Source organism: Hyaena hyaena, unplaced genomic scaffold (genome assembly GCF_003009895.1).
Source record: "Hyaena hyaena isolate Hyena2069 unplaced genomic scaffold, ASM300989v1 scaffold_397, whole genome shotgun sequence".
In the NCBI taxonomy this organism is placed as follows: Eukaryota; Metazoa; Chordata; class Mammalia; order Carnivora; family Hyaenidae; genus Hyaena; species Hyaena hyaena.
This window is the reverse complement of record NW_024081028.1, coordinates 1,221,627-1,237,252: the sequence shown is the minus strand read 5'-3', so window position 1 is coordinate 1,237,252 and position 15,626 is coordinate 1,221,627. Positions and strand designations below refer to the sequence as shown.

At 36.6% G+C, this 15,626-nt stretch overlaps 1 protein-coding gene across 3 annotated transcripts in view; it reads right to left on the bottom strand.

Annotated features, from left to right (window-relative positions):
- The window catches only part of LOC120244908 (protein argonaute-3), a 127,465-nt gene that overhangs the window by 89,537 nt on the left and 22,302 nt on the right, over positions 1–15,626 (bottom strand). For 2 of the 3 annotated variants that reach the window (XM_039251692.1, XM_039251693.1), the window contains exon 3: positions 12,757–12,928. In XM_039251692.1, the coding sequence (XP_039107623.1) occupies positions 12,757–12,928 (172 nt within the window). Of the gene's footprint in view, positions 1–1,469; positions 1,535–12,756; positions 12,929–15,626 lie in introns of those variants that run through there. The other variant, XM_039251694.1, reaches the window with a different exon arrangement.

Below are 15,626 nucleotides of genomic sequence, written 5' to 3'. Positions count from 1 at the left end.
CTCAAAGATACTGTGGCAAAGGACAATGTACTAGACTGTTCATCAGGCAGGGGTGCCTGGGTAGCTCAGTCAGTTAAGCATCCGACTTCAACTCAAGTTATGATCTCATGGTTCATGAGTTCAAGCCCTACATTGGGCTCTCTGCTGTCAGCATAGAGCCCACTTCGGATCCTCTGTCTCTCTCTCTGACCCTCCCTGGCTCACATGTTCTCTCTCTCTCTTTCTCCCAAAAATAATAAACCTTGAGAAAAAAAAGAATGTTCCTCAGATAGGCATGTGGAACTAAAGAAAAAAACTCTAAAATAGTACTTTATCTAGTCATCTATTCAGCTATAGCAGCAAAGTTGCTCACTGTACTGTGAAGAAAGTATGAACTGGGAAACTGCCAATTTGAGAAACCTTTGCAACATATGGTAACATAAGCACTGGAGGAGAAGTAAGTAGACTTAAGTTTGCCCACTTTGCCACTAAATTGTTATGAAAGTTACCTGGCCTCTCTGACTTTAGTTCCTTCATCAGTAAAAATGGGCTAATAGTTTACAGGCTGCTGCAGGGACCATATGGGATATTAGTGAAAGCAATTTGGGGGAGGGGGGAGCAAATACATATACTATTTTTAATTAAAAATTCAAGCATAATTATCTCATAAATATACTTCAAAACTATATTGAAATACTGAAGTCTTCCAAACAACAAACAGATACAGCACAATGCACTAATCCAAAGAATAAGTTCTGGTAATTAACATAAACTGTGAACCGAATTTTCTCTATATCATAGTTGTGGAGCTGTTTTTTGTCTTATGTGAGGTTGTCTTTTATTAGAACAATGGGAAGAATCCTTGGATCTTTTGTTCAAATGTAAAAATTTTAGTGCAACATTTAAGAGTAAACTGTAGTATAGAAAATAAAAATAAAATGTTAAATGTTTTAAATTAGAAAGGCGGGGGGCACCTGGGTGGCTCAGTTAAACGTCAGGTCATGATCTTGCAGTTTTTGAGTTCAAGCCTCGTGTCAGGCTATGTGCTAACAGCTCAAAGCCTAGAGCCTGCTTAGGATTCTGTGACTCCTCTCTCTGCCCCTACCCTACTCACATTCTGTCTCTCTCTGTCTCTCTCAAAAATAAACAAACACAAAGAAATTTTTTTAAAGAGTAAATCGTAGTAAGTTTATAATAACCAAGACACAAAATATTTTAACTTCCAAAGCAATTTTTAGATAGGCAATTTGGGAAAGAAAATCTGAGTAAAGAGAGAGAAGAACTTCTAACCAATCTTTAGTGGCTTCCTTTTACTAATAACCTTTGTCTGAGAAGGAAAGAATTCTTGCAGAGTATAATATGATACATTTTTTTTAGAACCTCAGGATAGAATTTAAAATCCTTAATATCTGGTGATTACTACAAAAATGGAACCTACCTGAGTATATTAGGTCTTATAAAGGGCTACAGCCTACCTTTCCCACTCTTACCTCAACCACCACTTCCTACATTCTGGTACCAAGTCTTTTGACTCCATCATGCTCTGGTGCACAGACTGTAAAGTAAAATTTAATATTGGTTTCAGTAAGTTCCATTTTACCACCTGACTCATACAGCAGAAAAATGGTAGGAGAGGGAAATTTTAATGTAAAAAGGAGAAGAAATTATTTTTGTTAATTGTTACTGTACGCTCACAGAGACCCACCTTCCTCTCATTTCTAGGCACCTCTTATTCTCTGCTCCCAAAAGATAGAATGGGAAATATTATTCTAGTCTATAGAAACCATGAAATATTTTCACCCAAAAGTGACTATTCACATTAATTTAGTATTCACAGCTACAATAAATTAATCTGTCACTATAGTAAAGACAGAAAGAAGGAAGATTGCCAGGTCTAACAAGAAGATAAAATCACCCAGAGGCTTGCTTATAAAACACAACTAAAACAGCTGGTAGTCTCTCCTTATATTCTTCCAACCTTGAGTTTATCTTCATAACTCCTAAGTAAGACAGAAGGTAGCCAAATGAATACTTCTGCATCAAGATAAAGTTTAAAAGAGAGCAGAGAAGGGGTTGTACTTTAGGTCAAATTTTTAGTATTTGATAATATAAAATCTGTAGTACACCAGAGCATTTTACTATAAACTATCTTCATGATAATTTCACATTGGTGTGAATTCTTTCATAATCTATGTAACCACATTAGCTAAGCCAGTGGAGTAAATTTCTAGCCGTCACAGATAACTGATAGATTACTTTAGATTGAAAAATCATTTTTTAACTCAAGCTGGCTTATACTAACAACTCTTTTCTAGAATACTTCTCCCTCAGGCCACCAATGACTTCTTTAAAAATATGGTCTCTTTTCAGCTATTACAGTCCTATACTTTGTCTTGGTTCTCCTACCTTTCCAATCTAAGTGTCTACACTGGTAAACCTTAAATAACAGAATCCCTAGAAATCCATTCTCAATCTTGACTCTGTACATTTTCCCTAGCTTCCCCCCCCCTCCACCGCCCAGCTTTTAACTATCACCTATATGCTAACACACCTCAAATCTCAATCTCTATCTTGATTTCCTGAGCTCTAGACACTTATTTCCAATAATCTATTGAACTCCTCTATTTTCATGTTTCTTATGCAATTCAACCTCCAAATATTCAAACAGGAAATTAAAAACTTGGTCCTTTCAGCATCTGTATTTTTGTGAAGGTTATCATTATTGCACAAACTAGGAATTATGAAGCCTTTCCCTCCACACCTAAATCTCTCTTTCCTTTCCTTCTACACTAAATTATTCATTCTTCTTCCAAATGTTACCTCTAAACCCTCCCCTTTATCACCATTGTCACTGCTGGTAGTTAAGTCTTAGCAAACAATACCTCTAACTTAGAAAAGTAGGTATCAGAGGTGCTAGTGGGTTTGCTGGAGTATGAGGGGGAAAAAAAGAAGTATTTAATTTTCATCTATTATTTAGAAATTAAGATTTATTAACATTCATGAATATGGATCAACACTAGTATTGTCCCTTACTCCATGTCATATGATTGGATATAACATATGGCACACCAGAAACCCTAAGAGAATAATAGGACTTCTGCAACATATAAGAGTTAACAGTGTATTGTAATAATGCTGTATTGTGGCAGATGATAACTATACTTTTATCTTGATGAGCACAGCATAATGTATAGAGTTGTCAAATCACTATGCTGTATACCTAAAACTAATATAACACTGTATGCAACTACACTTCAATTAAAAAAAAAAAAGAATTAACACTGGAATTCTCATTCACTTCAGCATGTTGCAACTTATTTCTGTTCAAGTGTATAGCATATGTTCAATCAGAGTTTTGGTGTATTAATCTGAAATTTTCAAATTAGTAAACATTTTTAAACAGTTTATTTCAAAATATTGTTTCCCACCTTTAATTTTTCTATAGTTATCTAATACATTAGGACAGTAGTATGTTTCTGTAAAGTTAAAAACTTTCAATGTGTGTGAATATACATTTATTTACTTATTGTTCAGTCCATGGTCAAACATATTTTAAGTAATGGGGATGAGTAATCAAAGATTTGAAGACTACAGATCTAGACTACTGCAACAGCCTTCCAAATGTTCTCTAAACTCTGGTCTTTCTCTTCTCTAATTCATTTGCCACACTGTCATTAGTTATGCTTTTAACTATAGATGTTCCTCATTTGCTCAAAGCCTCCAGTGGCTATTCACTGTTTCTGAATTCATAAGCCTTAGCATGCATAGATTTAAGACCCTTCATAATTTCCCCTTTGGCTAAATTTTTAGACTTGAGCTACTCTGTTTATATTGGTCTATTTCTGTTATATAAATATGTCATGCTTTTGCTATGTTCGCTCTATATGGATTATTCTTTCTCCTGCTCCACTATTTAGCTCGATACCATGTCATATATCCCATCTTCCTCCCCAACTAAAAGCAGGAATCATTACTCTTTCATCACAGCACATAATGCACAACTCACAGGATTTCTCACTACATACAGATTATGGAATTTCTAGCAAGGATCATCTTATTTTATACTGTATCTTACTGTATCTTGTATCTTTTGTATGTTACAAAAAAGGGGCACAGTAAGTTAAACAGTTAATGACAACAGGGGTGACCTTAAAATGACCTTTAAGTTTTAAGTTACTGCAGAATTTAGAATTGTAATTCCAGTGAGGGTCCATATATTCTAATCTAGTACCAAACAGCATTCTACCTTGGTACAACTATATAGTAAATTCAGATGATTGGCTTACTTTTTAAAAAAAAATTTTAAGGGGCACCTGGGTGGCTCAGTTGGTTAAACATCCAACTTCAGTTCAGGTCATGATCTCACGGTTCGTGGGTTAAAGTCCTCCACCAGGCTCTGTGCTGACAGCTAGCTCAGAGCCTGGAGCCTGTTTCGGATTCTGTGTCTCCCTCTCTCTCTGACCCTCCCCTGTTCACACTGTCTCTATTTCTCTCTCAAAAATAAATAAAACATTTAAAAAAAAAAGAAAATAAAAATAAAATTTTTTTTAATGTTTGTTTATTTTTGAGAGACAGACAGACAAAGTGCAAGCGGGGGAGGGGCAGAGAAAAAAAGACACAGAATCTGAAGCAGGCTCCAGGCTCTGAGCTGTCAGTACAAAGCCTGACACAGGGCTCAAACTCACAAACCATGAGATCATGACCTGAGCTGAAGTTGGAAGTTTAACCAACTATGCCACCCAGGCGGACCTCAGATAATTGGTTTAAACTGACTTAACTCAATTTAAGAAAAAAAATGCAGCAGACTAAAAATAAAAAAATCATGTCACACCCATAACTGAATACTAAACAGTTGTTACTGTAATTGAAATCTACACAAATAGATGCTAGAAATAAATCCTACCTTCTAGCCCCTGATGTTTAGAAATATATTTACTTATGAAAGTATCTTTGAACTTCAAATATGTTGTAGAAATATTAGCTAGATGACTAAATACTACTGAGTAACTTATCTGGATGCCACTTAAAAGAATTTTTGAGATCTGAGGAGCGCCCGGGTGCCTCACTTGGTTAAGTGGCTGACTCCTGGTTTCGGCTCAAGTCATGATCTCACAGTTGGTGAGTTTGAGTATTGCAGTGCAGAGCCTGCCTGGGATTCTCTCTCTCTCTCTCTCTCCCCCCCTTTCCTCTGTCCCTTTCTCTCTCTCAAGATAAATAAACTTACAAAACAAGAATTCTTGAGACTTGAAATAATCACCACTTGTTAGCTTTCCTATCTTCCAAGTGATTAACAAGGAAAATAAAACTTGTTTATTAACTGACATATACTGTATGGTACAGTTTCCCCAAGATAGCTAAATATTCAAAACTACAATTGTTTGATTTTCACCAGCAGTATTTTCTGGTGTATATTCTCTAAATCCTTTTAACCATATCTACAGATACGACACCAAAAGGGCAACTGGCCAAAGAAAAAAATTGTTTTTCGTCAAAATAAAAAATGTGCTTCAAAGGCCACCATCAAGAAAGTAAAAGGCAACATGAAGAAAAGGAGAACATTTTTGCACATCTTTTATCTAATAAGGGACTTTTAATTATACATGTAGAGAATTCCTACAACTCAGTAACAAAAAGACAAAACATCCATTTTAAAAGTGGGCAAAGAACCTGAATAGACATTTCTCCAAACATATACAAATGGCCAGTAAGTACCTGAAAACATGCCCAACATCATCAACCACCAGGGAAATGCAAATCAAAATAATAATGAGACACTACCTAAAACTCCTAGATGGTTATAATAAAAAGACAGATAACATATGGTGACAAGGATGCAGAGACTTTAATCATCATACACTGCTAATGGGAATGTAAAATGATGCAGCCAGTTTGGAAAAGAGCCTGGCAGTTCCTAAAAAGGTTAAACAGTTACCGAATCATTCCACTCTTAGCAATACACCCAAAAGAAATGAAAACACATGTCCATACAAATCTTGTATACAAATGTTCATGCATTATTCATATGTGCTAACAACTCATATGTCCATCAACTGATGAATCAATAAACAAACTATCCATACAACGGAGTAATTTTCAGTAATAAAAAGGGATGAAGTACTGATACATGCTACAACATGTATGAACCTTGAAAATGTGTGAAGTTAAAGGGGTCAGTCACTCAAAAGGCCACATATCATATGATTCCCTTTATATGAAATACCCAGTAAAAGCAAAGCTGTGGAGATAGAAAGTAGATTAGTGGTTGGCAGGGGCTGTGGGGTAGGGGTGGTTAGGCAATGGTAAGTGACTACTAAGGAGTAATGGGGTTTCTTTTTGGGAGGATAAAATGTTCTAAAACTTGACTGTGGTATATGTTAAGTAACTAAAATTTAAATAAACACTTGAAATAAAAAGTTATCAAGCTAACTGTGGTAATGGTTGCATTCTGAACATACTAAAAACTACTGAATTATACACTTTGAGTGAACTGCATATGAATTTCATACAAATGAAGTTATTATTTTAAAAAAGTATGTCCCTCTCTTGGCATATTACTTAATTACAACACTGTGCCAGTGACATTCCTAATAACAGCAGAAAGGGAGTTCTTTCCAACACTCTGATCTGAGATTTCCATTTAAAAGCCAAAATGGAATCAATACAGATTTTTTTTTTCCTTCTAAAATTCAATCATCAATATTACACAACTATATGCAATATGCACAAATATTTTGTACTATATCATGAATTACAACAAGAGTAACAGTGATCATAATAGTACAATGACTATAAGATAATGTTTCATTTATAAAAGAAAACTGAACCAAAAAAAATTCAACCACAATCTAATACTATCTTAAGATTCTTTCAAATCTTTATTCATGTTTAACAGTAACAGATCTTACAGCTATAATCATGCTTTGATACAATTTTTCCCATGTATCTACTTCACTACTTAATGATTTTGAGTGAGTACACAACAATCTATTTGAGGTTTATCCCAATACATATTCAGCAATTGGACAAACTAGCATAAAACCTTGTTAAGGAATTTATTTATACTCTAGGTCAGTATTTCTAAAAATATTTGATTTTTAGTTATTGAGACCATTCACTTAAAAAAACTGGAAATATTTAAAATCTGCTTAACAAACATGCTCTTGCCAAATGATCATTTTCAATCAAAATCATTAAATTGGCAAAAAAGCAACACACACATAGCCTAAAGGGGTGAGGAAAGGACAAAACAAGCAACAGATAGAAAATCTAAAGTAGAGAAGTTGACTCACAAAATGACTCACGAGCATTTCCTGGGTATTTTGTCCAAGAAAACTCCTCTGACTAAAGTGGAAACTTGTTTGGCTACAATCCATCATTCTACTTTTATGATTAATGCCATGGTGCCAAATATTTGAGCATGTGGCATATGGACAAGAAAAACCTCCTATGTGTTGATTTAAATACTGGAGCGTTTTGGCCCCTATCTGTTGAGCTAATATGGAATAGGAACTGTCTAGTTGAATCTAGTTCCTTCTAACTTCTTGAACTCTAGCTGTTGAAGAGTAGGAACTGAACAAATTTCAGAAGCCTACCAACAATTTTAACTGACTAGTGATGTAGTAATATTGCAAAAGTGAGGATAAAAGCTAATCTTTTGAAGGAATAAAGGCAGTAAGTTTTGCAGATACTCATAAAATCTAGTCACTATTATTAACAAAGAAACAAAGAATAAAGTTGATTTATATAATTTTAAGACTCTCAAAGAAATCCTGTAGCTCCTATGAAAACTCAAATTAAGATACAGGATAAAAAACTTCCATTTGGAAACATCTAAATTACAGATGCTTTACTCCTACCGGCAAACAACATAACAAGACAAGAAGCAACCCAACAGACAAAATATAATTAGGGAAGTAAATTAAAACCAGAATGTACCCACCAAATTATTACATATATTTTTCCCCAAACTTAACCAATATGTTGAGTATCCACATGTGAAATTCTATGTATTTAATTTCTTTTCTTTTTCTTTCTTTCTCTCTTTTTTTTTTTTTAAAGTAGGCTCCATGCCCAACATGGGGCTTAAACTCACAACCCCGGGATCAAGAGTCAGATGCTGTACTGACTGAATCAGCCAGGTACCCCAATTTGATATACACTTACATAATATACAAATAACTCCCTCCTCCCTACCAAAACTAAAAAGTTAAATAGAAGAAGGAACAAACCTAATAAATGATATTTTTTACCTAATATTACACTAGTCCCTCAGAATTCCTCTAAAAAATTAAAACTCTCAGCTGACATCTCTCTAAGCTCCAAGCCTCCATTTCCCATTATCCTCTCAATTATAACCCATCTTGTCTTTAAAGCAATTTTGTTTTCTTAACATTTTCATCATATGATTCTCCTACTTAATAAATAACCAACAACAATTCTTTACTATATACTGTTAAAATTAGGGATTGTTCTTTTGGGCAGGGCAAGGGGGAAAGACAATAGTAAGGAAATTAGTTCAGAAATATCTGCCTTAGGAGAAATATTTACCAATGCTCAGTCAGTTGAGCATCTAACTCTTGATTTTGGCTCAGGTCATGATCAGGATCGTGGGATCGAGCCCCTCGAAGGGCTCTGCACTGACAGTGCACAGCCTGCTCAGGATTCTCTCCCTCTCTCTCTGCCCTCCCCTCTCCCCCACCCACAGTTTCTCTTTCTCAATTTTAAAAAGAAAAAAAGTTTAATAATAATAAAAAGAAATATCTGCCTTAGACCAGTTAAAAAGATTTACTTAGACTAATAAGTGTCTTTTTAAAATATAAACATCAGGGGGACCTGGGTGGCTCAGTTGGTTAAGTGTCTTGATTTGGGTTCATGTCATCATTCCATGGTTTGTGAGACTGAGCCTTGCACTGGGCTCAATGTGGAACACAGAGACTGCTTGGGATTCTCTCTCTCCCTCTCTCAAAATAAACAAACTTAAAAAAAAGTTTATTAAAAAATAAAATATGGAGCACTTGGGTGGCTCTGTAGGTTAAGCATCCAGCTCTTTTCTTTTTAAACCTTTTTTAATGTTTATTTATTTATTTTCGAGAGAGTGACAGAGAGACAGAGAGAGAGAGAGAGAGAGAGACAGAGTGTGAGCAGGGGAGGGGCAGAGAGAAAGAATTTTTATGACACAGATTTTAAGACACAGATTCTGAAGCAGGCCCTAAACTCTGAGCTGTCAGTACAGAGCCAGATGTGGGACTTAAACTCGCAAACCGCAAGATCATGACCTGAGCCCAAGTTGGACACTTAACTGACTGAGCCACCCAGGCACCCCAAGCACCCAACTCTTGATCTTGGCTCAAGTCATGATCTTATGTTCCCAGAGATAAGCACCAAGTCAGGCTCTGTTCTAACAGTGTGGAGTCTCCCTGAGATTATCTCTCTCCCTCTCTCTGTTCCTCCTGAGTGCATGCTCACTTTCTCTCTCAAAATAAATAAACATTAAAAAAATAAGATAAAATATTAGACATCAACCAAAAGGGCCAGGATTATCCTTCAAATTAACAGATTAACACCCCAGTTTTGAAAAACAAGAAAAAGGGAATTTGAGAGTATGGCATGAAGGTAGTTAGGTCCCCATAAGCACATGGCTAGCAGAAAGATAGAAAAGAGAGAGAGGAAGGACTCTAGGACAAAGACTAGCCTCTCTAGGAGAAAAGGGTAGGGCACTGAAAATCTCTATCTAGGCAAACATAGCCCTTTATAATGTCCAGTTCTCTTTCCTGCCCCGCACCATCATGCTCATCTCATTTTACTTTTATAAGCTTTTCATTCACTCTACTATTTATTATGTGCCAATCATCAAGCTAATTATCAGCACTACAAAGATAATGAAAACGAGTATTCCTTTTCATGAAGATGTTATACTGTGAGAAGAGGAAAGTAACAAGTAACCACAATACACTACTATAACAGGATTGTACACCAACTACTGTGAAGCCACAGAAGAATGAACTACCTCTGACTACAGAGTTCAAAAGGGGTATCTTGAAACATAATAGAAGTTTGCCATATAGATAAGGACAGACAGGGCATTCCAGGTAAGACTGCAGAACATGGTAAAGGATATAGATTAGAGCCAAAGTAAGAAGTGTATGTTATGCTAAATTTGGGATGTCATTCTGTAGGCTACAGGAAGTTAAATAAATTTTACAGTAGGAGAATGACCTCAGAAAGAACTCTGCATTCCACATTATTACATTCATATGATGTTTTTTTTTTTTTTACATGTTATGGCAAAGTCTCTTCGTGCTCATTTACTTTGTATTTCTTATGTGTCTTATCTAGATAAAAATTTTTTAAAAACATTTATTCATTTTTGAGGGATGGAGAGAGATATGGAGAGAGATACAGCATGAGTAGGGGAGGGGCAGAGACAGACAGGGGGAGTAGGGGAGACACAGAATCTGAATCAGGCTCCAGGCTCTGAGCTGTCAACAGAGAGCCCGATGAAGGGCTCTAACCCATGGACTGCGAGATCATGATATGAGCTGAAGTTGGACGCTTAACCGACTAAGCCACCCAGGTGCCCTTTTTTAAATGTTTATTTATCTTTGAGAGAGAGAGACAGAGAGAGAGAGCGAGCAAGCAGGGGAGGGGCAGAGAGAAAGAGACACAGAATCTGAAGCAGGATCCAGGCTCTGAGCTGTCAGCGCAGAGTCTGACATGGGGTTCAAAACCATGAACTGGGAGATCATAATCTGAGTCAAAGTCAGACATTCAAATGACTGAGCCACCCAGGAGCCCTTAAATGATGAATTTCTTGGTAGCAAGAACCAGCTATGTCTTAAATGAAGACTCTTTTTTTTTTTTTTTTTACAAATAGTTTATTGTCAAATTAGTTTCCACATAACACTCAGTGCTCATCCCCACAAGTGCCCTCCTCCATGCCCGTCCCTCCTCCCCCCCACATCCTTCAGTCCTCAGTTTTTGTCAGCATTCAAGAGTCTCTCATGGTTTGCCTCTCTCCCTTTCCCCCACCATTTCCACCCCTTCTTCTCCCCCTTGTTCCTCCGTCAAGTTCCTCCTAATCCTCCTATACGTGCAAACATATGATATTTGTCCTTCTTTGCCTGACTTATTTCGCTCAGCATAACACCCTCAAGGTCCATCCATGTTGCTACACATGGCCAGATTTCATTGTTTCTCATTGCCATGTAGTATTCCATGGTATAGATAAACCACATCTTCTTGATCCATTCATCTGTTGATGGACACTTAGGCTCTTTCCATGTTTTAGCTATTGTGGAGAGTGCTGCTATGAACATTGGGGTACATGTGCTCCTATGCCTCAGCATTTCTGTATCCCTTGGGTAAATTCCTAGCAGTGCTATTGCTGGGTCATAGGGGAGTTCTATTGTTAGTTTCCTGAGGAACCTCCACACTGTTTTCCAGAGGGGCTGTACCAGTTTACATTCCCACCAACAGTGTAGGAGGGTGCCCGTTTCTCCACATCCTCGCCAGCATCTAGAGTTCTCTGATTTGCTTTAAATGAAGACTCTTAATAATACTTATTGAATAAGAAAAGGCTGGGATAGGGGCGCCTGGGTGGCTTAGTCGGTTAAGCGTCTGACTTTCGCTTAGGTCATGATCTCGCAGTTCGTGGGTTCGAGCCCCGCGTCGGGCTCTGTCCTGACTGCCAGCTCAGAGCCTGGAGCCTGTTTCAGTCTGTGACTCCCTCTCTCTCTGACCCTCCCCTGCTCATGCTGTCTCTCTCTCTCTCTCTCCTAGAAATAAAAATATTTAAAAAAAAAAAAAAGAAAAGAAAAGGCTGGGATATTTGATAATATAAACCAAAATACTAAGCTGATGAGTATCACTGTTTTCTAAGTGTTTTATCCATATGTCTTGTTTTGCTTTGATTTTTTAAAAAGTTTATTTTTTTTAAGAAAGAGAGAGACAGTAAGTTGGGGACAGGCAGAGAATCCCAAGCAGACTCAACACTGCCAGCATGAAGCCCAACTAAGGGCTTGAACTTTTCAACTGTGAGTTCATGACCTAAGCCAAAACCAAGAGTTGAGCACTCAACTGACTGAGCCACCCAGGAGCCCCAGTTTTGTTTTTTTTAGAAGCTCCTTCATGGTGCACACCATGTCATAAGTTCCATTTATATACCCTTATTACCTGAACCACAATCTTACATATACATATATACACGTATATACATACGTACACATTAACACCCCAGTTATGTACGTACATACGTACATTTGAGGGAGGTGAGAGAAATGGCTTACTGAAAGCAGACTGATACATATTTCTATATCATATGTATTTGTTCCTATATAAGAAGAAGGAAAGTCAGGAGTTGAGTACCAGAACAGAAAGCAGGAAACATGACAACCACTGTATCTACCCACTACTGTTACCATCCCATCATCTTAAAGGGATAAATAAGGTAGGGTGGAAAGGAGAGAAAAAAGAAAGCACAAACGTTAACCAATAGCAATGGAAAAGACGCTTAGTCTGATTTCAATAGCATATAAAAAGGAGTTAGACCTTCTCTATTATCACAGAGAAAACATGTGAGCTCATGTTATAATGAGAAAATTTCAAGGTTATTTGTAGATTTTTCCCAACATCACACCTCTGAAGTACAATTTCAAAACAAATTACCATGTGTGCTTGGTCAAACGGTTATCTTTTTTATTATATATGAAACATTAACATAATTACTAAAGCAAAGAAATACCAACAGCAAAATAATCTCCATGACTTCATGATTCTTACCTGTTCACTCTCCTAGGACACTTGTCTGGTTTAATATCTACCTCATAGAGGTAGACATCAATCTTTGGGATTTCAACTTGAAAACAGTTAGCCAGCAATTTAATGGGTTTGCCCATGGTGCCATAGCCAGGTCTTCTGGGCACCATGAGTAGGGGCTGGGCCCCAACGGGTCCTGCCAAAGAAAGGGTAAAAAAAAAAAAAAAAGAGTAACACTGTTATAAGCTGCATTTGATAATCTTGTCAATATGAGTGTATTACAATTTTAAGTACAGCTGATAATAATAGTAGTAAAAGATGCTATCATTTCTAACACTTCAACTTTTTTTTCCCCAACGTACTCTCCTCATTCAAACAGACACACAAACAAAAAACGGTACCTGTGAAAGAAGGGAAGAGCAATCACATAAACCCAGATGAGCATGAACAAACACAAATCAGACTCAAAGTGTGTGAGACCAAAAGCAAAGTACTAAACTCAAAGTACGACATAAGGACAAGAACAAATGAATAAAATACCATAAAATAGGATACACTACAATAAAGGATCAATACAGTAATAAGTATCAACAAAGTACAAAATCAATATTTCAAACATTACTTGAAAAGATAAATAAAGCTGACAAACACTGATTTTTTAATTTTTATTTTAGAGAGCAAGTGGAGGAGTGAGGTAGAGATGGGGAAGAGAGGGAGAAGGGAGGAAAGGAGGGAGGGAGGAAGGGAGGGAGCAAGGGAGAGAGGGAGAGAGGGGAAGAGGGAGAGGGGGAGAGAAGGAGAGGCTGAGAGAGAGAGAGACTGAATCTTAAGCAGGCTCTACACTTAGTGCAGAGCCTGATGCAGGGCTCAATCCCAAGACCCTGGGATCATGATCTGAGTGGAAATCAAGAGCTGGATGCTCAACCAACTGAGCCACCCAAGCAACACTGGTTTTTTAAAAAAGAGGAAGAAAAAAAGAAGAAGAAAAAGGCTTAAGTGATCAATTTAAGTGGAAAAAAATGCTATCACTACAGATACTGAAGACATAACATGTCAATAAATTTTCAAGTTTGGTGAAACAGGTAAATTACTAGAGAAATACAAGTTACTGATACATGAAAGTATATAAAATTTGAAAAGTCCTCTGTTGGTATAACTGTAAAATGGAAAATAATATTGTGGTTCCTCAAAACATTAAAAAGAGAATTACTATATGACCCAGTAACTCTACTTTACCCAGAAGAATTCAGAGTATTGAAATAACTGACGAGATCGGGCACATTCAGGGTGGTATGGCCATAGACAAGTATTGAAATAACTGTACACCTTTGTTCACATTGATGGATGAATGGATAAACAAAATGTGGTGTGTACACATAATGGAACATTAGCCTTATAAAAGGAAGGAAATTCTGGCACATGCTACAACATGGATGAACCTTGTGGACGTTATGTTACGTGAAATAAACCAGTCACAAAAGGACACTATATGATTCCACTTATTAATACCTACAGTAGTCAAATTCAGAGACAAAAAATACAAGGGTGGTTGCCAGGGGTTGGGGTAAAGAGAGGGTGGGGAATTACTGCTTGGTGGGTATAGCTCCAATTTTGCCAGATGAAAAGATTTCTGGAGATTAGTTGCACACAGTGTAAATATACTTAAATAGTATTGAACTGTACACTAAAAAGTTGCTAAGATGGTAAATTTAATGTTATGTATACTTTAACAAAGTTTAAAAACACCTTAAATGACATCTAGCATTAAGATTTCAAAGTTCAAAATGCAGTTTTGTTAAATGAAATTCAAACAAATTCAGTTAATAACTGTTATCTGAATGAACTTAAATGTAAAATATCTGAAAAGTCCTGTAATTATTTGAAAAAAAATGAAATCTACAATTAAAAATAATTCCAGAGGGCACCTGGCTGGCTCAGTTGGTATAGCATGCAACACTTGATTTCAGGGTGGTGAGTTTGAGCCCCACAATGGGTGTAGAGATTACTTAACAACAAAATCTTTTACAAATATATATATATTTCCACACATACACTAAAAGATTCCAAATCCATATCATTCCACTATAGAATTATAGCAAAAATTCAAGGAAAAAATAATACTGATCTTATACAAACTCTTTCAGAGATTAGGAAAAAAATATATACCCCAATTTAACTTATGATCCCAGAAAAACCCTTATAAGAACATTATGAAAAATAAAATCCCAGAACAGTATCATTCATGAATATACATGCAAAAATCCTAAATAAAATGTTAACAAAGTAAATCTAGCAATATATCAAAAGGATAATGCTTTATGCAAAAAACAAGTTTATATTAGGAATTAAAAGTTGGGTTAACAACTCTCACTGTGGATGAAAAGACATTAAAATGCTGCCTATATCAGGTTGTTTTTTTTTTAGTTTTGTTTTCATATATTTGTAAAACCTCTTCTGAGGATATTATCTTTCCTGTTATCCTAGATAATACTGATAATATCATAGGTAACATTGAGTCATTCTAGACCAGGTCATAGTTGTGGCCCTGCCATTTATCTAAACCACTTGACCTTTATCAAATATTACTAGCCCTGAAACTCCTATTTTCTGATCTATAAAATGAGAATAATACCTGACCTGCCTCTTTCTTATGAATCTTGTCACGATCAAATTAGAAAATGTACAACAGCAGGGTACCTGCATGGCTCAGTCAGTAGAGCATGCAACTTTTGATCTCAGGGTTGTGATTTGAGCCCCACACTGGGTGTAGAGATGGAAGGAAGTAAGAGAGTGAGGGATGGAAGGAAGGAAGGAAGAGAGTGAGGGATGGAAGGAAGGAAGGAAGAGAGGGAGGGAGGGAGGAAGGAAGGAAGGAAGGAAGGAGGGAGGGAGGA